This window comes from Acanthisitta chloris, unplaced genomic scaffold (genome assembly GCF_000695815.1).
Source record: "Acanthisitta chloris isolate BGI_N310 unplaced genomic scaffold, ASM69581v1 scaffold10889, whole genome shotgun sequence".
Classification (NCBI taxonomy): Eukaryota; Metazoa; Chordata; class Aves; order Passeriformes; family Acanthisittidae; genus Acanthisitta; species Acanthisitta chloris.
This window is the reverse complement of record NW_008691750.1, coordinates 9,852-34,044: the sequence shown is the minus strand read 5'-3', so window position 1 is coordinate 34,044 and position 24,193 is coordinate 9,852. Positions and strand designations below refer to the sequence as shown.

The 24,193-nt window shown below is 38.1% G+C and overlaps 1 protein-coding gene across 1 annotated transcript in view; it reads right to left on the bottom strand.

The window, feature by feature from the left end:
• Positions 1-24,193, bottom strand: part of SPTLC2 (serine palmitoyltransferase, long chain base subunit 2) — a 56,772-nt gene that overhangs the window by 23,774 nt on the left and 8,805 nt on the right. Inside the window, exons 4-9 of the mRNA XM_009082328.1 lie at positions 24,190-24,193; positions 19,326-19,339; positions 19,005-19,098; positions 16,302-16,407; positions 15,242-15,461; positions 13,247-13,373 (exon numbers count right to left, since the gene is read on the bottom strand). The exon at positions 24,190-24,193 is cut by the window's right edge and continues 113 nt beyond it. Of these exons, the coding sequence (XP_009080576.1) occupies positions 13,247-13,373; positions 15,242-15,461; positions 16,302-16,407; positions 19,005-19,098; positions 19,326-19,339; positions 24,190-24,193 (565 nt within the window). The remainder of the gene's footprint in view (positions 1-13,246; positions 13,374-15,241; positions 15,462-16,301; positions 16,408-19,004; positions 19,099-19,325; positions 19,340-24,189) is intronic.

Here is a 24,193-nt window from a genome sequence, read left to right as displayed (position 1 = left end):
TCAGCAGGACATACATCCCTCTAGGTCTGTTTCTGCAAAAGCACTGCTCGACTGGTTCTGCCCTCAAAACCTGAAAACACCTGAGCTGCCAGAAACCCTGTGGTTATAGACAGTGTTCAAGGTCTGCTGCGAAACAGACTTTGCATATCAGTGTTTTAAGCCTAACATGCAAAAACTATCATGATGCAAGCATTCTTTTTTTTTTTTAAACTCAATTTCTAATCAGTCAGCATCGGGGAAAAACAAATAAACCAAAAAAACCCATGAAAAAACCTCAGTCCCTCAAAAAAATAGGCCCCAAACCCAACCACAATTCTCACTAACATTTACACAGGCTTTTATCTTATGCAAGATGGCATACAAACTAAAAGGAACTGCTCCCATTGCTTATTGCCAGCAGTCCCTTGATTTTAAAGATACAGACATTATAAAATGGTAGATCCACATTGCATAAATAATCTACTTGAGTTATCCATATAAAAGAGAACCATGCCCTCAAACATAATGCCAACTTGCAATTTATTTCAAAAACTTATTTTCAAGAGAAGAGAAGTCATAACAGTCTCTTGCCATTTCTCTGCATACTCAAAATGTGCTCTGTATTACAGAAAGCAGCTTTTGCCAGTTGCTGGTACCATCAGAATCCTTAATAAATACTAGAATTACATGTATCTGGCAGTTTGCTTTTAAATTTTTTCCCCCAGTACTAACTCAAAGGTATACAAGATTCAAGTCAGACACTGGAAATAGCAACTATTTCTCAAGTTCACACAACAAACACCAGAATATCCCACGTTCTCCATTTGTGTTTAGTGTGACTCTTCAAAGGAAATCCACCTAGACTGAAGTAGGAGGATTTGACATCTGATAAGGAATGGGTCTTGTCCAAGACAACAATGAAAAAAACCAAACCAAAACACTGCCTCCAGTGAAAGGTGTCAGCAACACACCAGCCCTTTTCATTTAAAGTAGAACTCAAGATGATGCCTGGTCTGGTAGCTGATAAACATTATCCATGAACTCTACCATTAAAAATAAGAACAAAAAAGTGAGAGCATGTGTCTGTGTATCTAAAAATAAGTAAGACCAAACACAGAAATATATCCTATGCAAAGGACTGCACAGGAACAACAATTCCATTTCATGGTCACATTACACTCATTTACCCTCATATGTTCCAAGCCCTGTATAACAATGCTGCAGTGAGAGACTAGGCTCATGGTTCCATAACTCCAACCCCACAAGCCACCACAGTATTTTTCCACAAAGAACTTTCCCAGAGGTTGAATTTCTACTGAAAGCAGCTTAAGTTCTCTCTAGAGTATGACAGGTAAATAGAACAGTTAAACAGACAGGACCAAGTAACTACTGTGAGAGAAAGTGAGAACAAAAGCACACTACCAGCTCAACTTCACTCTGACAGTAGGTGAAGGATCTGCTGAAGAACAGCAGTACAGCCTGCAACAATTCCCATCCTGGCAATCCAGAAAGCCATTTCTGAAATGTAATTCAGGATAGCTGTTCATGTTTGTTTATACCTTGCTCACTCTATCTGGTTACACTGCTGTCGTGTGGCTGAAATTCACTGCATCCTAACAATTATGATTTACTGCTACCTTTATTCTGAAGTTCAACGTACAAAGCATTGGTTCAGATCAAGTAGTAATTTTAAAGAGCACAATCAGGGCTAACCCTCCAAATTGAGGAAATTAAGTGGTGTTGCCTGGGTACATGTATTCTCTAACTCTACCTATCAATCACTAGGGTTTGTGGGATTGTATTAACACTACTTACACATTAACTCATACAGATTTTGTATTACCACAAATCTGCAGTCATCACAATAACATTCATAATAATTGCAGAGACAGCTGTACATAACCTGTTTGACAGCTATTCTTGTGTCCAGCTGGGAAGAAAGAGGAAAAAGTGTGCTGGTCAGACTATTCCTGTGAACTCGTTATGGCACTTCCACCAAAAAGGCAAAAACATGAAAAAAAATCACAACCTTTATCTAGTCTCAGTAAAACTTAAGTTGCAAAGTTAATGGAATTGTTGAGAAAAACAAGCATTTAAAACCTCTATTTTCTTTTTATTATGATACCATGGACATTGAAATTTTAAAAACACTTCTTTGCTCTTAAAAATCTCAAGAATGAGAGAAAGCATCAGTGAAGAAGAGACAAAAGGAAACAGACACAAACCTTTGTACAGTACAAATAGGTTGGCAGGCCTTTATGGCAGATGGAAGCCACAGAGAGCAAAAACATCAGGAACACATACAAACACCACATTTCTTTAGACACTAAGGAATGTGCAAGCTTTGACAAAGCATATTATATTAAGGATGTTTATAATCTACTTCCATGGAGACAGTTCAGTAGCTTTACAACATAGCAACAAAGAGTGTGAACTATATTTTCCATCTGTTTTGTACAGACTGTTCTCTTACAATGGAAGTCAGTGTCAAAGCTAAGTCTTCTTTGGGATTTTAAACAGCAACACAAGAGGGTAAAGAAATGCTCTTTTGCCTTTGTAGTAGAAGAGAAGATCATGGAGGATATGAATGACTATTAAAAATACATATAAAAATATGTGATGAAGGTCTTATCACACATTTCAGTAGGAGATGTTACACGTAATGTAGCAGTCACCTAGTTTCAGCTAGTATTACTATAATTGTAAAATATACAGACCTTAAAAAACCTCACAGAACCAGATAGATTATTACCTCTAGCTGAACATGTACAACGAGAACAGCAGATCAGCCCACTTCCACATTTTAAGACAGCTATAGTAAAAAATGGAAGGATATGATCAGTGTCGAAGAGGAATTCAGCTTTAGTTCAAGTGTGAGAACAGAAATGGTAGCATTGCAAGTACTTCTTCCATCTCCAGAGTTCATTTACAGTGGCAGCACAAAACCTCTTCTGAACTTGTCCACTCAAAAGACATAAAACAAATAATAAAAAACATCTATTGAACTGTTACATATCATTAGCACAAGTTCTGCCATGCTGCTGCTGTTAGGCTGCAATTCACCCTATGTTTTATGGCATAATGTTCTCTACATATATAGACCACAAGTAGTAGTGTAAAAAAACATGTTTCTTTTCCCAGAATATAAAACAGCTGTAGTGCACACCAGCCTTTCCAAGAAAAAGCACAATGCTGAAGTTTAATAGGTGTGACCTGTACAGACAGCACTTTCAAGAAAAGGCACTTGAAACACTCCACAATACATTACTACTATAGAAAAACAAAAGTGTATGGATTCTATAGCCCTTGTGGCCACATGTTAGACTACCCTCAAATCTGAAGGGAAGTCATTGAACATTTACAACCTGTGTTAGGAAAAATCTCGCTATGAAAACTATTCCCAAAGTCCCTCATATGAGCCTTCAAACAACCCTTTAATCCCACTGAACACATCAAAACCAAAACTTAGGCTATCTTATGAACACCATGCCATGGATCCAAGACTGTGCTTGAGGGGCAGCAGTTTCTCCCACCATTCCAATAAACACCATTACAACAGAACTATCAAAACCCCTTGATCCTACATACCTACTTCCCAGAACACAGTGTAATTCTCCTTGTTTACCAGGTATCTACAGAGCTTCCATGAAGACACTGTCATGCAAATCCTTCACTTCATGACAAAAAGAACTCGCCTGAAGACAAGACAAACCCTTGCACGGGGCTAATTTTCTATCTACATAGCACCTTCCAAAGGTTTTCCTTGGTACTAAAATGTCTAAGTTAACTAGGTACCAAAATCTGTGGACTCAACCAAGTTATTGGGGCACAATATACAGAATGAACAGGCTACAAGCTACTAACTCCTCCTTCCTGATGAAGAAAATCCCACTACAAAAAAAACAAAAATAAGAAAAAAAAAAAAAAATCCCCCCAAAATATCCCTGTTGTCACTGAACACCCGGTGTTAATAGGAAACACCTCACAAAAACAAAATCTGGAAAAGAATTAAGAATTTAGTCTGTCAGTATGTTTATCTTGACACCAGGTACATTTCTAAAGAGCATTTGCTGCAATCTATAGACTAGACAAGATATCCAAGTACTCAACTTTAGAGAAGATATTGAGTAGCTGTGCTGACTGATCTTTAATATACTAACTTCCCTGTGGATTTCTTGTTACCTGGTCATAAAAATTAGACTATTTTTTTACTGCACTGTTTTTCAAATTTCACATCAAACTAGCATAGAAGCACAAAGTTTTACAACATCCATAGGCCTTAATCTATTCTTCTGCAGCTCAAAGCCAGTTCAGTCAAACAGAGGGATTTGTATGTCACATAAATCACAGGCAATGAGGTAGCCATAAGAAACAGTGCAAATTAACTGCAGATGACTAGCAACAGTTTTCACCCTCATTCCCTACAGCTGTGTTAGCCACTGAACCATAGCAGCTCTTAACCATAAAATCAGATGGGAATCCTTTAAGTGCAAAAAACAGGATTCAGCAAGTCAGTTGACTGGTCACACTCCATGTCAACACCATAAAAGCTTCTAACAGCATTGTTCCTAAGGCAGTTAGACTAATGCTCAAGTTCTAGCACAGCAAAGCTCATCATTCAGTGGAAAAGATATACCAGCCAGCTGTAAAGTGTACAGTTTTGCTTAGAAATAGCTGATAATCAGCTTCATCTAAAGAGATAAAGAGCTAGGGTATCCATTCTCTTACCTGGATAGGGAACAAGGCTGAGGGGTGGGATATGTATGACTGTTGTGCTCTTTGGTAAATCCCTTTGGGATATGGCCATAAACACCGGAGTACCATCTTCTGGTCAAACTGAACAGAAAACTGCTGTATAAAAAATTTCTCTAGGAGCACTATGAAACAGGCGCCATGAGCTTGAGATAATAATGAGATCTGACACAGAAGTAAGCTCTGATCAGTAACTGATACTGTAGGGTACTATGAGAAGTATTTAATCTTTATGAAAGAAAGTCTGAAAATCCAGAAGAAAGCCTGGCAGACAGAACATGTTCTGCCAAGTCTCTTGGTAGAAGAACGCCTGAAGGGATAAGGAAAGTGAAGAGTCCTCAATACCTACTTTTCATCAGTGGTACTAAATCGGACCTTATGGAATGGAGCACAATATTTTCCAAAGGTCTTTTTGTCCCTCAGCATGACTTTGATACACCTCCCACTGTAATATTGCTACAGATTTCACTTAGCACAAGGGGCAGTGGGAGAGACAGGATGTTTGCAAGTGTGCAGGTCTGCTTTACTAATGTCCCTAGAGAATTAGGAACTTCCACTCCTAAGGAGTTGGTTTGGTTTTGTTTGCTTTTTTTCCAGTAGGAAGCTTACATGTGAAGTCACTGAGAAGGCAGCACCTTCACAGAACACAGTCTTCATACATCTTTTTGTGAAGCCCTTGATCCATTCCCTTAAGAGGTCCTGTACAATATCTCAAGTTTCTCCTTTGACATCAAAGGCGCTTAAAGCCAAGAAGTTCATCTCATGATAAAAGTTATAGCCTGCAAATTTGTCACCAATCAGAGCTGCCCACATATCCCTGTACATCTGTTAGAGTGGCCATGCTTGTCCTTCTGCAGTGTGCTCTCAGAATTACCCTAAAGCTCGGCATTAATTTCAACAGGAAGGGTGTTGAGCTTTCCCATGTTAGTAAGTTGTATTTGGCAAGCCACTCCTGGTATCCTGCCACCTGGAACTGCAGTGAGGTGGAAGAGTAGGCTTTGTGCCTGAAAAGGCCCAAACCCTGAAGGCCTTGTGTCTCCTGTGACATTTACAGACTTGTTTTTCCTGCACAGCTCTGTTTTCCAAGGATCCTGGAAAGATCAAAGCTATGCATATGAAACCCACAATTGCCTCTACAATGCCAGGTTCTGAACAAAAAGCTACTTGTCAGGAATACAGCTATAACCCTACTAAACATTCTGCTTCCAGCTCTCAGTACAGACACTTATTCTGTAAGAGTAACACATCTATTTGCACAGAGTACTTAGCTCCAGAGATGCTAGTTGTAGGACAAATGAGTTGCCTGTTTAGGACCTGAGTTTGCCAACACACTTAAATAATACAATATTAAGCTGACCAGCTCAAAGGCAAGCCTGAAAGTCTTCAAAAGCTTCACAACTGTTTTTTTCGGGTTTCTTTGAGTTGGTTGTTGTTTGGATTTTTTTGCAATCCCAATATCTATGGACAAACAGTTAAGAAATCTTAGGAGCTGCTCGCCAACATGAACTTGAGAAGCATGCATAGTCTGTAATACATTTCCCCCCATGTAGGCAGTCTTGTAACCACAGCTTTTCCACTATGTAACAATTAGGCAATAACCTGAGCATTAACAGAAGCTTACTCTTGGCAGAAAGAAGCTCTACAGGTTGATTTATCCTGTCCTTGACAAGCCAATTTGTCTTGAACTAAACCCCACTATTCAAGTTTGACTGCAAGAGAGTCTGTTCAATCTTATTTAAAGTAATCTCAAATCTCTCCTCTGGTCTAAAACATGTTAGTTAGCATGCAGGTTTTTCAGACAGTTTCTTCCTTCAAAGATTAAATCTGTAGTATCTAAGGAAGTTTATTAGCAAACATCTGCACACTTGTAGGACAAAAGTACACACTGTAGATTATCAAGATTGTGTATGTTTGGGAATTTGTGGTAGGTCAACTGCACTGATGTGAAATGGCATGACTTGACCTGGTGCCAACCATATTTTACATCAGAACCCTCTAAAGTAGATTGGGACAGTAGGTCAACTGGCCTGCAAGTCCCACATAGCCTAAAACACCCACACACAGCCCACAGAAAGGGCTTCAGGTACGGACTATTGCTTCTTTCCAAAGAAGACAGAAATATTTATACCACATACTCTTCACAGAAGTCTGTATACTGCAGACATCATTGTAATACTAGTACTAATTTTTCTATGTAGAAAATTGCTGCAGTTGCCAGGACTGATGATATGAAATGGTGCTTGTGTGGGTCATTCAGGTGTTCTGAGAAAACTCTGCTCTAGTAAATCATGTCCCATACCAGGAATTCCATTTCACACTAACCCAAAGGCAGAGTGCACATCCCTCATTTGTGATTACTCCTGTTCAAATGCTTTACCTTAATGTTACTGCCTTGCAAGCATTTTAGTCACACTGTTGCTAACAACCTACACTGGTGACTTGCTTGCCAGTATTGTCTCCTTTCCCTGTATGAGCAGCACACCAGCATTCTGCAGAGATGTGGCACCTCGTGCTATTGAGAGTAAAAAGTGAGCCACACATTTTAAATCAAATGTAGTGTAAGAAATGAAGAAAAATTAAATTCCTTCAACAAAGTCACATTCCTACTTGTATTTGTGCTATGACAGTGTTTGGGCTAGGAAGACATAAGATGACATCTCACACCTGAACAGAAACAGAGAACCAGAATGTTACGAGAACAAAGCAGGCATACGGTTATTAAGGTTTATAAGCTCTTGCACAAACACCACAATGCTGATTAAAGTCCAAAAGAAGAGGCACTGAAGAATTCTCACATTCCAATGTACAACACAAAGCGTACAGCTCTGTTGATGTCTGTAAACACTCTTCAAAAACATCAAAGATTTCTAGTGCCCAGCCCAGGTTAAAGCAATTTTTCTGGAGGCTTGTCATGCTCTGTGGGAGGGAGGTAGGGGTGCAGCAACAAGCTGGATTTAAAATATCCTCAGCTGGAAGCACAAATACAGAGAGTGATGTTTAAAACTGTTAGACCCCTGGAGAGAAGCAGGAAACTCTCTTTATGACCCCCAGAGTATTTGTTTTTCCAACAGTTTCCCAGCTCAGCTTGAGATTCTCAAGGGCAGCAAAAAAAAAAAGTTTTCACTTTGCTCAAATTAGTTTTGACTGGTCCCCAGGTTCCCAAGGTGATAATTTAACACCTCATTAACAAATGCATTATTGGAGGAAATTCAAATGAACCGATTTTAATGCTAATTGAATGTTTTCAACCTCAGCCAGCACAAGGAGTATTTATTTCTCCCTTTATGTACAACAGCAGCCACTGCTTCCATTTGTGGATCTATAGCTAACAATGGCAAGCTACAGACTTCATTCATAAATATACTATAAGCTTCTTAAAATACAATTCCAGGTTATGAAACATGGGCTATTCCTTCATTACTGCTTAAGCTTGTCTTTGAAAGAAAAAGGTAATGGTACAAAATGTCCAACTTGAAGAACTGATTAGGCAGCTCACTGAACTACTGAGGTCATATCTTCACTTGAGAGCCTGAATAACCACATGGAGGTTAAAATACTAATTGCAGTCTTTTCTTCTCCAGAATTTAAGCAGACCAGGCTTAGTTGTTTTTTCCAGCATGCTTCTCCCTGTGCGTATTAACAGCATAGCAGTCCTCTCCACAGCTCAGTTATGCTCAATTCTCTGCCAAGACAGCTGGATGTTCTGATTCCTTTTGGTTATAATTGGTTTAACTACCTTCTCTGATTTAACTCACTGTTGTTGCATATAGCAGTGGCAAGACTAGAAATGTTAACTTTCTTTTTCAATTGAGATGAAATCAATTACTAGCTCTTCACAACTGAGGTGCTGGGACAAATACCAATCTGACTGTGTGCTGCTGACTGACTAGCCTTCAGAGGTCAGTTATTCATTTCCAGTAGTGGAGCAGCTGGGATGGCCTGTGCAACTGCTATCTCCACTGAGCTATGTCAGATAATGATCCTTCATTTCTATGCAGTGCTCAAGAAAACATTCATTCAAACTTTTAGTTTCACCTTGGCCAAGGTCTATCCACAAGTTACCCTATACGTGCTATGTATGGCACTGTGATTAGGTGTGGGATATTTGCCTCCTAACACCAAGATGAGAGACAGTGAACTTGTTATAAATGTCAACACGTATAATTGCTATTATTGAGTTAATGTCCATGGAAGGAAGTGGTACACCTCTCTTAACTGTCAGCTCTCTTAACACTGTCAGCTTTAGTTCAAACTTAAGACACCTGGATTTAAGGCTCATCTTCAGTTTTTAATACTCAGGAGAGCAAACTAAGTTTCATCTCTGAAGGTGGCTAACCAATCCCTATGCCGGCTTCATCTCACATGTTTTGATTTGCCTGCATCCCAGCTGGGTTACTTGATTTTTCTTCCAGTTGCCCTCAGCAATGCCCTGATGAGGACAACAAACAGGCTGGGTCCTGAACAGCAACAGTGCTAACAGAACTCCAGTTGTACACAATATATCACTGGTTCTTATGCAAATAAAAGAGAGGAGTCAGCAGGATTCCCCATCCTAGTGAGACTGCAATGGCAAAAAATCCATCTTTCAACTTAAATCAAACCACTGATGCTGAAAAATTCACCAAGACAGGTTAAGTACTTAACATCATAAATCCCAACAGCATCTCATTTACCATGATTTTTTTTTCCCTACAGTCAATTTAAATAACTCAAACACCACATGAACAGCAAGAATCGAGTGGCTCTACACTATAGCTTTCCAGAACTCCATTCCAAGAACCAATTTGTCATCTTTGTGTATACTATGACCCTGAGAAGTCTGCTTATTGTGTCTTTTTATTATCATTGTTTAAAAAGCCCCTTTATCTACTAAAGTATCTGAAGTTCATTCATCTTTGTGGCTGAACAGAAAGCTAGAGCAGCATTCACTGAACTGCTGACAAGCATCTGCAACACTTGCCCGTTAAAGTTTTCAACCATAGTGACTCTGAATCAGAAGCCAGCTCCAAAAGTTTGTTTTTGCAGAAAGAAGCCTTCTCTCTCTCTCCTGCTCACCTTGCTCTACCATAAAAGCCTTGTATCAAAGCTAAATGTGATGATATATGAGATACCCATGTACATCGTCACCAGAGTTCTCTGAAGAGTCTATGTACTCAAGATGTTCAACACTCCTGAGGGTGACTGTTCCTTTGAAGAAATTCTCAAAGCGATCACAGATCAAGTATGTTTTGTTAAAGACCACATGATGGTCTTCTAGCCCATTACAGTGCAAGACAAGTAATATGCAAAGTAAAATAAGATGGACATAGAGCACTGAGCTGATAATGTAGGGGACTTTCAGAAGCAGTATTGGGAACACCATTACCAACAACCCAGAGTTTACTGCAGTCTGGATAAAGAAGTAATATATTCATAAATAATTTTATTCCTGTAACTGTCTTCAGGGCGATTGAGCTTGCTCGTCACTTACATGCATAAACATGACAAAGAATTAACAGATTAGTTTGAATAGAAATCAATACCCAAGACACTACTGTGCCAATTCAGGCAGCACATTTGCATGTCATCCATCTTATGTTCTCTGTAAGCAGCCATTCAGCTTTTCATAGCATCTGCAATTTGTCTGTGCTGCCTCCTACTAATATCCTATTTAGTCACTGGCAGCTTGCTGGAAAGATCTGAAAGGAGACATTTACTTTTTTTTATGTGAAGTTTTAGTAACTACAACATTTTATATTGTAAGTTTAGAGCCTTTTCTTCATTAGATTTAGAAATAGCCCAAGAGAATTAACTTATTCTTACGAATGATATACAAAAAAACCCTTTCATACTCAAAACCTAATTGTTTCCTTCTACTTATTCCTCAGCTACAGACGATCTCGATCTGACATCACCATTTTTCCACAAAGGTTTGATGCCATGGAGGACAGTAGCTTTCACAAATAGTGTGTGGCAACCAGAAGCAGACAAAGAAGCTGCAAAGGCTCTTTTCAAGAAAGCATTCTTGAAGTCATTAAAAGATATAGTTGTGGCCCAAAGCATGAGGTTGGGAGCTAGCCATGTACTGCTCTGATTCTAGCTTCAACTCCTGTGTGCTTGTAAAACCATTGCCCTATCTCAGTTTCCTTTATCCATTAGTTCAGCATGACTAATTTAAATTAAATCTGTGCAACACGCAGACAATTCAGAAGTGCTTACCAGTGCCCCAGTTTAACACTATTTCTCCACTTCCACAGTTAACAACTACTACACCAGCACCCATTTACCCCTCATTTACTCAGTCAAACCAGCTGTAGGCAGAGGTCCTCCAGAGCCCCACTCATAATTCCAGAGAATGCAAACAGAAGTTTTTCAGCCAAAGTCCTTAAAGAAAAAAACTTTGTCATGCTATCACTGAGCAGCTGCTCAGTTCACCCAATTGAACTTTTGCCAACTCCATGCACACAAAATGTCTACAAAGTAATATTACCTCTAAAGCCTTAATGCAATTAAAAAAATGCATGACCAGGAAACAGCACTTTACAGAAAATGAACAGAGAAGCACTTTCATGCAGGAATCATCATCCTATGAAGTGTTTATCTCAGCTGAAGGCTGACTTAGATGCTTAAAAGGCCATTAACACTTTCGCAAGACTCAGAAATCCTGTGAGGGGTCAGGGTTTTGGCTATCCAGCTGTTCTACCTGTCACTTAAGAAAAAAGCTACAGTTTCTATAGAAATTGGATGGACTTCTTGGAAATGGCATCTTTCAAACACCTAAATCATTTATTTTCTCCATAGAAAGAATGGCTAGGAATTCTGGTACTCAAAACACCAAATTAGCAGGATGTAGCCCAGCATGCATTTTAAGCAACATGAGAACAAAAAAAAGGTCTTTTGAGTTTATATTTTTTCCATAGTGGTTCCTGATCTGGTTTGCCTTTCAGCTCAGAAGGATTTTGCTGGCATTATGGCAGGAGAACAGTCTGGAGTGGAAGTTACTTCCATTCTCCTGGCTTGAACAAATACCACACCAGTCTAAGAGGCAAAAATGCCTGAGCTTAAATACTGCAAACAGAAATCAGTTACACATTCCTTGCTTCCAGCTTCATTAAGCAGAACAGATACTGGAAGAAACCCAAAACAAGCAACGCCTAAGCAGACCACAAATTGTTGGCAAATCATCAGCTATAAAGAGCTAGCTGATGGTCACTTTCAAGAAAACAGCAAGACAACTTTACATGTAGTTTAAGCTTGGCTGATACCTGTACTCGAAAGCAGGGGACAACCCAGGACAACTCTTGGCTGGTACAGGTATCTCACATGGACCACTTGGAAGCACTCAGTGACAGCACAGACACAGGCTGCTGCCTGGCTGAGTTTGCCTCGATGATGCCTCTACTGAGCAACCACCAATTGCTGGCACTTAACTCTGTTCTCGGATAATGTAAGCAAACCAGATGAAACCCACTATAACAGAAAAATTCCCAAGTCATTTCTCCAGCGAGCTTCTCCACGTTAAGGGTTATCTGACAGGTTAGTCAGCCAGATGAGCTATGTTCAAAAGTAAATTCAGCTCTTCAGCATGCACCACCACCACCACCTCGTGGCCAGATGCCTCAAACTCCAGAACTCTATATACATACTGCAGTTTGAGTTCTAAGGGGCTCCAGACTGAACGACACTGACAGATCCTCAGCAAACAACACGGTCATTCTGTATGAGCTGCTCACAACTTTTTAATTACCTGTGAAGAAGGGAAAGTATCCTACATGCAAAGTGCTGTGCCATTTCAGTTTCAAGGCAGCTTGAACATCACAAGTGCAAGCTATTAACTTTATGCTCTATCTGAAGGAAGCTGCTACTCACTAGGCAAATGAGACACGAGAATTTGTGGTTATGACATTGAATACACAGAAACTAGTACAAATTTTCCCTTTTTTACTTTCATAATGAAACAGGAAAACTAAAACAATAAAGAAAATCTGCCGAATTTCTTTTCCTGGTGCATTATTAAGTCCACTGATCTTGAAAACTGCCTCTAGCTCGAGTAAAAAACAAAAAAAAAAAAAAGGCATTTCAGAAACAGTCCTGTATTAACTTTAACTGAGAGGCAAACATCAAATTCTATTACAGATGAAAATGGAAAGCATTGCCCCTGCATTAACCAGCACACAAGACTGTAAAAGATACACAGTAAAATACTCTGAAAGCAATATTTAAAGTGGGGCAAATAACAGACAGACAACAGGAAACAAAAGGAAGGAGGCTAAAATAGCTAGACATGGAACAAAAATCAGTACAAGACAATACTGTGTCTTAGATAAGATGACTTACCTCTAGCTGAAAACTCTTTAAGCTGTTATTGGGCTGATCTGCCAAGTGGGATAGTAAACTGGTTTATTGCTCCTGAAATTCCAACCCTACATGTACTAGTAGATAATTATGCATGTGTCCACTGAATGAGTTATCTGTCAAAGTGATAGAGGCTGTTTGCCTTCCCCTTTTCTACATGCTTACTGATAGAAAGACTCACCAACAGTTGTACCATCTTCACCCATAATGCACTTCACAGAGGTGATGATTTGCTCCACAACAGGAGGTGACATTGATGTTGCATACACAGCACTGTGAGAGTATGTCCTGAGGTAATCAATCAGCTCCTAGCAAAACACAAGAGGCATCACACATTGCCTTCCCAGCACTGAGAGAAATGCTTCATTGTCATGTCTTAATCACAATAAAACAAGGGCACTGAAAGAAACCTCTTTCAGAATGCCCTGGAAGAGAACAAGTATCTCAAGGATTGATTTTAACAATACAAGAAATAAACAGTAGAAAAGTGAACAGCAGGGACACGGCAATCCATAATGTCACAGGGCAAGAATGTGCTTTGAGCAGAGACAAACACCTACAACAGACTTGTTTGCTAGCTAAGACCACCAGCAGTGGATTGCAACAAGGTGTTTGCATTACTCAAGCTGTGCCCAGGCTGCCTTTCAAAAGTGTTTATTATAATAGTGGGAGTATAACACAAACGAAATAGGAGGAAGGAGGATCCACAGGTGCTCATGTATCATGCTCAATATACTTGTTTCCCCACAAAAGTCACCAAACAAGGGAATAGGTCACAAAATCTTCTCTTATTTATCAGCACAATATAAATAAAGCAGTAGGTGTAATTTAAGAGTGCAAGAATCTTAGCCTAATCTTCCTTCACTTCCCAGTTAAACACACGTGCTATTTTTGTTAGAGGGCGAAAGCAGGTCATAGAGAAATGAAGGACCCGCACACCTCAGATCCAGGCTGCTTGTTAACTGCAACAAAACCACACTAACATACCCAGACCACCACAGCAAAATATTATAAGCACCAGTATGAATGCCAGGACAGATTCTGTCTTCTGCTACCATAAAAGGAATCATGATGAGCCTGTAGATACCACAAGCTGGGAATGTATTACAAAACTACACGGAAGTGTTCTGTTGCTGTCTGCCTAGGGTCAGAGTTAAATGAAAGGAAGTTGTAAAGGGACTTTGAAATAAACTAGGTAAGAAGATTTAAGACCTCTTACCTCTGAAGCAATCCCTCATACAGTAGCCAAAACACAGTTGGCAAAGGACTTATGCCATGGAGTTAATCCCACTACCTCCAGAACAAGATTTATATGGTGCTTTCTTCTGGGAAGGATGTCAGAGTAATTTTAATCTAACTGTAGTAAACTCCCAAAGAGGAATATCTCTATTTCCCATCTCCATTTGGATGAGTGGAAGCAATTATCACCATTAATATATAAAAAATTATTGGCCTGGTAGGAAAATGGTAGAATTTTACTCTCAAATGAAGTTTAGAAGCCTAATCTGTGAGATATATTTCAGGACATGAGAAAGGTGACACAGGGAATTGTCTACACCATCCCTCTGAGAATTAGAGGTTTGGCAAGGGCAACACTTTCTAGCCATACTTTACAAGAGAAGAAAGCAGCAAAAAAAAAACCAAAACCCCCAAACCCACAAACAAATAAACAAAAAACCCAAACAACCATGAACAAACAAAACCCCAAAACAAACAAACAAAAAACCAACCCACCGAAATACCAAAAGGGAAGAAACGTCTTTTAGAAAGCAAACTGTTGGTGTCCAAGGGGAACCAATTCTACCAGACTAACCTAAGAAGGGGATTTTCTTCTAAACAGGCTGAAAAACTTCAGCTTTTGGCATTTTCCTGCAAGTCTCATTCAAAGTACCATCATGAAATGCCTGATTCCTGGCTCCTAGCACTTCCTAGAAAGATATTACATCACTACTGCACATTCTGCAAACTGAAATCCTCACTGACCATGGGAGAACTAAATTATGAGGCAGTTCACTAGACTCTTCTGCACTGCACAGACTTTCACTGTATTAGACAGTATGCAAAATTCTGAAACAAATGGACAATGTGGGTACTTGAGAAATAGATTAATTTTTAAATGCTTAATGAAGGACGACACCACCTGCCTGAAACAACCATGAGATTCCCATTTTTTTACCTTCTTGCCCCCAATGTATCCTCCTGCAGCTCCAAAGCTTTTGGTGAATGTTCCCATCATAACATCCACATCTTCAGGATTGAGTCCAAAATACTCCACAACGCCCCGGCCACTGGGACCCAGGGCGCCTATACTGTGAGCTTCATCAAGGTACAGATAGGATTTGTACTTCTTCTTCAGGGCAATCACTTCAGGCAAACGGACTATGGATCCCTCCATACTGTTGAGAAACAAAAATTCAGTGTAAGTTGATTTAGTGGTTGGGACCACCTTATAGAGCCTAAGGTCACTAAGCTTTCATTTCTTCACTCATTCAGTAATATGAGCACATAAAATTTGCCAGACACACCATGTTCTGCAGATACACCTTTCCTCCTTGCATCTGGGGCCCAGATCTCTATTTTCTACCTGTTCAACAACTCAGGGATGCTGACACGCAGAGTAAACAACAGCAGCAAAGTTAAGCAAGTTAGGGCATAGGAATATGTTCATTGACTATTTTATAAATGAATTCTCTCAATTTTACTTCCACCCTAATGTCAGTATTCTGATCTGACATCTACTTACCTGTTGTTTTTAAGAACTGACTAGGCTCTCATTGGTAGCACTCCAAAACTCCCCATTTTGTGCTGAAAGTCACTATGATTTAAATGCCTAACACAGCTATGCCTACTACATGCTCCTACTCAGACTCCGCAAAAATACTCAATTTGCACAACTCCATTCACACTAGCATCATCTAGTGAGCACCGAAAAAATGGAATGGACAAGCAATTTAAGACCTCAGCTCTGATGTAAATGCCACCAGTTTTGATTAATTAAATTTCTACAATCTAATCAGGATGTGGGAAGCATTGTGATAACACCAGGTGCAGCTTCAGTTCTAGCAACAGAAAGCCCAGGATGTGACACATACACAGCATAACTTAATTCGCAGATGAGATTAATGAAATAACTATGAAGTTGACAATATTCATAGTTTGATTTGGCAAAGAAACCCAAACGCTAAGCATCTAGATCTCATGTGGAGGGTCTTAGGAACATAAAGAATAGTTTGTACCTGTATATTCCTTCCACCAAGATAAGAATTTTTTTCCAGGGCCTCCGTGTACGAGGTTGCCCATGCACAATAGCATCTTTGAGCAGCTTCTCCAGGCTTTGCATATCTGCACCAGAAATTACTGTTAAATGGTACCAAAACAGCTACTAGCTTGAGCTTTGACATGACTAAAAAGACAGCAATACTCCAGAAACGCACAAATTGCTCCAGTATGGAGGGCAGACCATACATAAGTCAATAAGCACAGGCTTTGTCTAGCTGCAGGCCCACGGATGAGATTAAAGGGAATGGGTGACCGCATGAATTCCAAGGAGAAATTTCATCATCCTAAACTAAAAGCACAAGTTAGAGCATTAGGCACAAACAGAGAAGGGAGAAAAAAAAGAAAAAAGATAAAAGGAAGGTATCTCATTTGGTGAAGAGAGAAAGCAATTTCGGTAGTAAGCATGTCCTTGTGGATAGAAATAATTCAAAATAGAACAAGCAAATTCCAGGATAATCAGCTAAAGATAAGATAGACCAAAGTGCATGACAAGAAGGGAGGCAACTGTACTTTATAATTCCTTTGTTTAAAACTGAAAGGACTGGTGGTATAGAACAAGAAGCTACTAAACCAAAAAAAGAAAGTAAGGAAAAAGAACCACCAGTGTAGGAGAGAGGACAGTGTTCAGAGTATCAGAAACTAGAAGGATGAAACTGTTAGTGGCAATGTCCTCTGCAATCTGACCAGCTTTGGCTATGAATGCTTGACATGATCCTAAGAGACCTAACTAATGTGAGCAAATGCATGTGAAATCAGTCCTGAAAAAAACACCTCCGAGGAAAGCAGTGGAGATAGGATTCATCAAAACATAAAAGCCAAAGTGCTGAGCAAGAGACAGACATAAACACCAGGGCAAGGAAAAGAGCACAATTAATCATGAAAAGAGAACTAGTAGACCAGGGTAGTTGTAGCAGCGAGAGCAGCTTGTGAACTAGAAGTAGACTAGAAATTATACAGCAAAGTAGGTCAGTTAGTAGACCATTAAAAGACAGCTAGCGTTCAGAAAAGTCAACCATGGAATCAGCAGTGCAGTCCCTGTCTGCAACAAATCACTCAATGAAGAAAAGACAAGTTTAGCCCAGTTAGGCAGAACAATGGAAAATAAACTTCTGCTTTGATCTCCCAAGAAAAAGGGAAAGATTGGGCACTAGGTCTGACCTTAATAAAACGGACAAACTGCAGAATGAGGCAGGAAAAAAATAACATGGAACAAGGATTTTAAGGAGGATTTTTCAATTTTCCCCTGTAATTTCTAAAAAGCAGAACATGAATGAAGCCATTAATATCTTAGGAAAATGAAGTTAACTAAGGCAGCATACAGAATAACACGAGTAGGCCTGAGAATGAAGAAATATGAACTGAACATCATTTTGACAGGCCAAGACCACTGTCTGCATTTTGCCTTCTGATTCTAATCTGCCATTCCATTCTCTTTCACAGAACCCCACCATCTACAATGCTTCTAGAATTTTCCCCCAATCACACCACTGCTAGTTTGTATCCCATTCCCACAGATCATCTATTCTTCACCACAGCAGAGCTCCTAAGTCCTTCTCAGAACCAGAACTGTATCACCAGTGTTCTCTGAAATTCTGAATCTGGATGCAATGCTCAGAAATATGTCTACACAAACACAGAAGCTGAATGCAAACCTTTCGTGATCTTGCTCAGCAATCAAGATTTATGAAGAATTAAAAAATAAAAATTACCACGTTACAATAAGCTCTATATTTTGGTAAAGAAAAACATTGCAGTGATAGAGAACAAGAGAGAACACAAAAGAAACAGCAAGCACAGCAGAGAATCAACTATCAAGTAGGACAAGGAAAGAAAAATAATTGCAGTCACCCAAGCTTTGCTGTCACCACTTCACACTTCAAAGACAGCAAGAGTCATCATGGTCTCAGAGACTGACACTAAAAAGAGTATTAGGAGTAGCTGAAGAATGAAGGTAGTGGCTTTACTAGTCAAGGACAACAAGGTACCTCTTTCATTGAGAGTAAGAGAAGGAAACTCTGGGTATGTTCAATCTAAAAATTATTATAAAAGCCCCTTTAGGAAGAAGATGAAACTAGAAAAGTACAAAAATCTGTGTATTTTGGAAACAAATACATAAAGCAAAAAAACTTACTGAATTTAATCTATGCTTCACATCCCATAAATTCCTTTATTGTTGAATTCACAAATGTCTAGTTTAGCTAGGACACCTGCATTCATGAGTTTTTGTTACTGTAGGATCATATCAGCATCTGGTTCTAAAATTAAACCTTCTTATCCCCCAAATTGTAACCTACACCCCTCCAAGATTGCATTATTATGTGACTCTTAGAATAGGCTGAATATGCTGAGATATCCAAGTAACAAGAAGCCATGCTAAAACACCAGTGCCCCTAGACTTGCTGAAGGGTAGTGTGTTCCTCTTCATATGCAGACAATGTAAGCCAGAACAGCTTCAGGATAAAAGTGTTATTAGTTGAGGCTGAACATATCAAAAAATATCTGATTCAGGATGATTAAATTCTCAGCAGCAGCCATCTTCTGACCTTTCAGGGAACCAGCAATTGATTTCCGTGCATGAAATTGAATTTCCAGCTCTTAGAAGAGATTGTATCTGATCTATAGCATCTGCAGAAAGGCAGAGTCCACCATCTGATACTTACTGTTGTGCTTAAAGATTCGAATAGTTGCTCCTGACAGTCTTGCTCCAAGCACTAGTGATGCATGATTCAGTTCATCACTCAAAATCAGACAGCCCTGTATTAGAAGGGGAAAGAGGAAGACATTGAAAAGGTTATGTTTCACAGCCAAGCACGTAACACCTTTCAGCTCTGAACTGCTTAGAGATCATTTAAGGAAAAAAGTATAAAAATATTCCAACATGCAGCTAGTCCAGGCAAGACTTGCTAAGACAATTTGCAGCCTTGGTATGGCAAATAAAAACACACAACTGCTCTTAACTGAAAGAACCACTTAAGTTTCACTTTTCCCAGAAGTCCTGCAGCTGAATCTGGCTGAATATCTCATGCTGATGATGAGCACTCATCCCCCTATGCAGTCAAGTAAAACAGAGAGCAGAGCAGCTTGCCATAGCTCACTCAGCAAGTCTCTGGTCGTACTAGGAAACAGGCCACCAAAGGCCTAGATTAAAGGCCTTATCAAAGTTACACTATTTCTTACATTAGGAGGCAAACACTGACTAAACCCATGTGCAGATGGAGGCAATATACAAGAGACAGGAAGTGAAAAACAAAGCTGCACAGTGAAATTAAATTTTCTGAAGCCGTTAAACGTGACATTGAATCTGTTTGCTTTTTCAAAAAAGGGAAGATAAATCCTTGGACAAACATTAAAACAAGATATGTCTGGCTTGAGAGCAGAGATGATTACAGGTCAATAATTGATATACTAAACATTCAGTCACAGTGCTATCACTGTGAGCTACAGGAATGTATATTGGGGGATTAATATGCAAGGGAGCAACAAAATTTCTCAATAACCTTGGCCCACTCCAATTACTATGCAAATGTGCTACAACTCTAGAAGTGACTTTGTTCAGTTAAAATCCATAAAGTATGTCAAGGTGCTGAAGATTTAACGCTAACACATTCATTCTATGTTCCTCAACAATTGGTGAAGGGAAGAATCAAGAAGATTTCTTCTCTGCCACGGGAATCACTAGAAGGGACTGCAAGAAGCTTTGCCTATAGTTACAGAAGGAGGTGTCACAGGCAATCACAGTATTTTCTCCACAATAAAGGAAATTTTGCACTAGAATTGTAATGAACCTAGAAACATTCTACATCCTGAGAAAGCCTGAGTGTGGTTTTTCCCCAGAAACTGTACCAAATCTTAAGTGTTCGTACTGCTGTTACAAACATTCACATTGCATATTTCAGAGATTTTGGCATAAGTAGTATGGAAATCCGACTAGTGTTTGCTCTTTGGAATTACTATATCAGACAAAGCGTATGCATACTACATCAGAGGTCACTGCGGTTAAACACTATTGTATCAAAAAAAAAAAAGAATATAATAATCCGGTATCGGTATCCTTCTGAAATGGTAGAAAGTAGGAAAAGTGACAGATTTTTAAAAAAAAAGGAAGAAGAGGTTAATAGTCAAGAAGGAACTTCATAAAAACAAGGATAAGCTTTTGATGGAGAAAGTAGATTTAGGAAATTGATGAGCAGACTCTTTTCATGCCCTGCTAACAGAAGAGGACATTCAATCAGAAATAAATCAATCTGAAACTGAAGTAGTAGTAAAGAGCCTAGCACTGCATGCCACTAGAGAGAGGGCAAAGGATCACACAAGACCCTGGGTACAGTACAGCAATCACTGATGATCATACACAAAACTGAGTGCTGCTACTACAATGATAAGACTTCAGTTGCATTTATCAGCAAATTTATATTTGAGAGCATCATGAAAAGGCTAACAGTAACTGAAGATAACACTACTGGGATCAAGAAAAACATGTCAGTGAAGATCAGACTTACCACTGCAATCCACAAGGCATACATGGTAACTGAAGTGAGTGCCACATTTTACCACAGAGTGCTGCACACATCAATTATGCAATTCAGACCCGAGCATTTAATTTAACAAACTACCTATACATGGAAATTAATTTTCTTTCTTACAACCAAAAAAAGATCCTTCAAGCATCATTTCTCTAACTCAATAGCCTAGTCTCTCTCAGTGCAGAGCTATGATGAAAAGCTCTGTGCTAAAGGCAGTACAGAATGCTGCTATTAGCTACTTAGAATAACCACATTAATGACATTTCAAAACAGGCAAGTTTCAGAGCCTAGCTTAGTCCCAAATGGTCTAACAACTTCTGACTAAGTAATCCTCAAATTTCACATTACCTGTGGTCTAGACTCAGCATGCTTGGCAACGACTGTACTATGGAACTGACAACTTGGCTGTGAACAGAGGATTTCTACTGCTGAAAACTGCCAGGTGCAGAAAGACCTGTTTGCAGTGATGCTGTAACAGTGCTGAAATACATCTTCCAGTCTACACCAACTATACCTATTTTCTGTATCTGCTTAGTAGACGCTGCTGTTAACAAGCCATGGTGAATAAAGATCAGCCAAGTAATGCTGATGAAGCCTGTGAATTCCTTTTGCTGACCAGTGCTGATCAAATTATGGGGCAGAGTTGAATCTAGGACAGTCAAGTAATATTTGTTGCTATTAAGAGAGGATTCAGTAGCAACATAAACCAAGTGCTTTGGGATTCCACAAATCAGAAACAGAACAGGTGGTCCCGTATTACATATATTTGAGCAACTATATTGCAGTGGCTTGTTTTAAGCTAATTAAGTTGCAATATAGGTGCCCAGATATGACGTAAATAACGATTAACTTCAAATTGTTTCTGTGACTGGTAAAGAAACTCCTTCTGGCAAAATGCAAATGCCATTGCTGATTATATTTGCCAAATCTCCAGAAATTTGTGTTCCAAGCAGCTTTGTAACTGAAAATGTATGTAGGACACTCAAAGAAACATAAACAGTAGTAAAAAAAAAACCCCCAAACAAACTAACATTAGAAAAAAAAAAAAAAAAAAAAAAAAAAAAAAAAAAAAAAAAAAAAAAAAAAAAAAAAAAAAAAAAAAAAAAAAAAAAAAAAAAAAAAAAAAAAAAAAAAAAAAAAAAAAAAAAAAAAAAAAAAAAAAAAAAAAAAAAAAAAAAAAAAAAAAAAAAAAAAAAAAAAAAAAAAAAAAAAAAAAAAAAAAAAAAAAAAAAAAAAAAAAAAAAAAAAAAAAAAAAAAAAAAAAAAAAAAAAAAAAAAAAAAAAAAAAAAAAAAAAAAAAAAAAAAAAAAAAAAAAAAAAAAAAAAAAAAAAAAAAAAAAAAAAAAAAAAAAAAAAAAAAAAAAAAAAAAAAAAAAAAAAAAAAAAAAAAAAAAAAAAAAAAAAAAAAAAAAAAAAAAAAAAAAAAAAAAAAAAAAAAAAAAAAAAAAAAAAAAAAAAAAAAAAAAAAAAAAAAAAAAAAAAAAAAAAAAAAAAAAAAAAAAAAAAAAAAAAAAAAAAAAAAAAAAAAAAAAAAAAAAAAAAAAAAAAAAAAAAAAAAAAAAAAAAAAAAAAAAAAAAAAAAAAAAAAAAAAAAAAAAAAAAAAAAAAAAAAAAAAAAAAAAAAAAAAAAAAAAAAAAAAAAAAAAAAAAAAAAAAAAAAAAAAAAAAAAAAAAAAAAAAAAAAAAAAAAAAAAAAAAAAAAAAAAAAAAAAAAAAAAAAAAAAAAAAAAAAAAAAAAAAAAAAAAAAAAAAAAAAAAAAAAAAAAAAAAAAAAAAAAAAAAAAAAAAAAAAAAAAAAAAAAGACAAAAAAAAAGACAAAAGAGAGCCCAAGAGTCTAACCAAGCATAGGAGTCTCTGGGCTTTACTGAGGACTCCGTCAAAGCACTGCCAAACAGGTTGTGTACACACAGTTAATTGTGTACTGGGTGGTGCCAGAATTCAGGATTTATGTGAGTCCTTATTTGCAGACAATGAAAAAAAATCAAATATGCAGTGAGAAGCAACTTCAGGCAGCCAAAAAAAGCATTTAGTGAACATTCTGAGCCATAACATGGTTCATTTGACAGGAACTCTTTTCTTCAGAAGAGGCATTTTCTGTTTGGTGTATTCACCTAAGTATAAGGGCACCAGTAATGTTAAGAGGCAGAAGGCTCTTACTACTTGATTTCAAGTGCACAAAAACTAAGCATTCTCGTGACTAACACAGCACAGACTGCTGTGCACCCATTTATGAAAAGAGATGGTTTAGTGAGTGCAAGTGCAAGTGAGTGGCATGAAAACAGGTATGTTACGTGACTTAAAATTTACTGTTCAGATTCTCTCAATGGCTGTAAAACCTGTTACAGCTCAAATGTGAAAACTTAGGAGCTAAGATGCTTCAAGGGTATTCTCATACAGTACTGAAGAAATACAGTGGACTCTCCACTCACACAGAAAAAAGACTGAGTAACTTCGCAGTAATGGATGAGTTTTAAATTTATAATTTGTAGATATCACAACTGGAAAGATTTACAAAGACATCTCAGGAAGTGGAAAAATAAATAAATGAAATAAAAAGAAAATAACTCGCTATACAGGGACAAAGAATTCCAACAGACTAGTAGTATTAGGCTGACAGTGAATCACTTTCCCAAAGAGGAAACTGTTCCAGTACTTGCATTATTTTACTCTACAGAGGAGCTAAGAGAACATATATTTTGCATGAGAAGACGCAAACTAAAATGCTCTCTTAGATTTTTCCAACAACTAAAAGAACCTAGCTGGAGATACTGGACACTCAGACTACATTGTGTACTGTTTTATGGGGCACACAGCAGACATCATCAGGCCTTACAGCTGACCTTGTTACTCTCGAATAACTCTTCCACTAGGATTTGGCTCCTTTAAAGGGAGGATTTTCTAGCTGCCACTCAAAGATTATACGTTCTCTATTTACCAACATGCTATTCAGCTTATCTGTGTGTCTAACACAGTCACTTCTTAGTGTCTCCAAAGCATTAACAAAATCCCTTCAGCCAATCAGCCTGTTAATCAGCCACCATTGCACACACCAATGAGTAGCCTGAGGAAGCAAGTCTCAACATGCTGAGCTCTCTCCAGAGAGTAAGAACAAGTTCTGGACTGCTATTGGTCCCATGGATGCTGCTTCCCATAGATTTCTGCAAAGGTCAAAACAGCATACTGTGACCTCTAGTCTCCATAGAGAGTATCTGCAGGGGTTGCCACTGAAGAAAAACAAAAGCAAACAAGCAGCTTTTATAAAAATTAACCAGTAGGATCTTTGTTAAATGAGCTTTTGCCCATGACTTAAGCCATGCCAACTAAA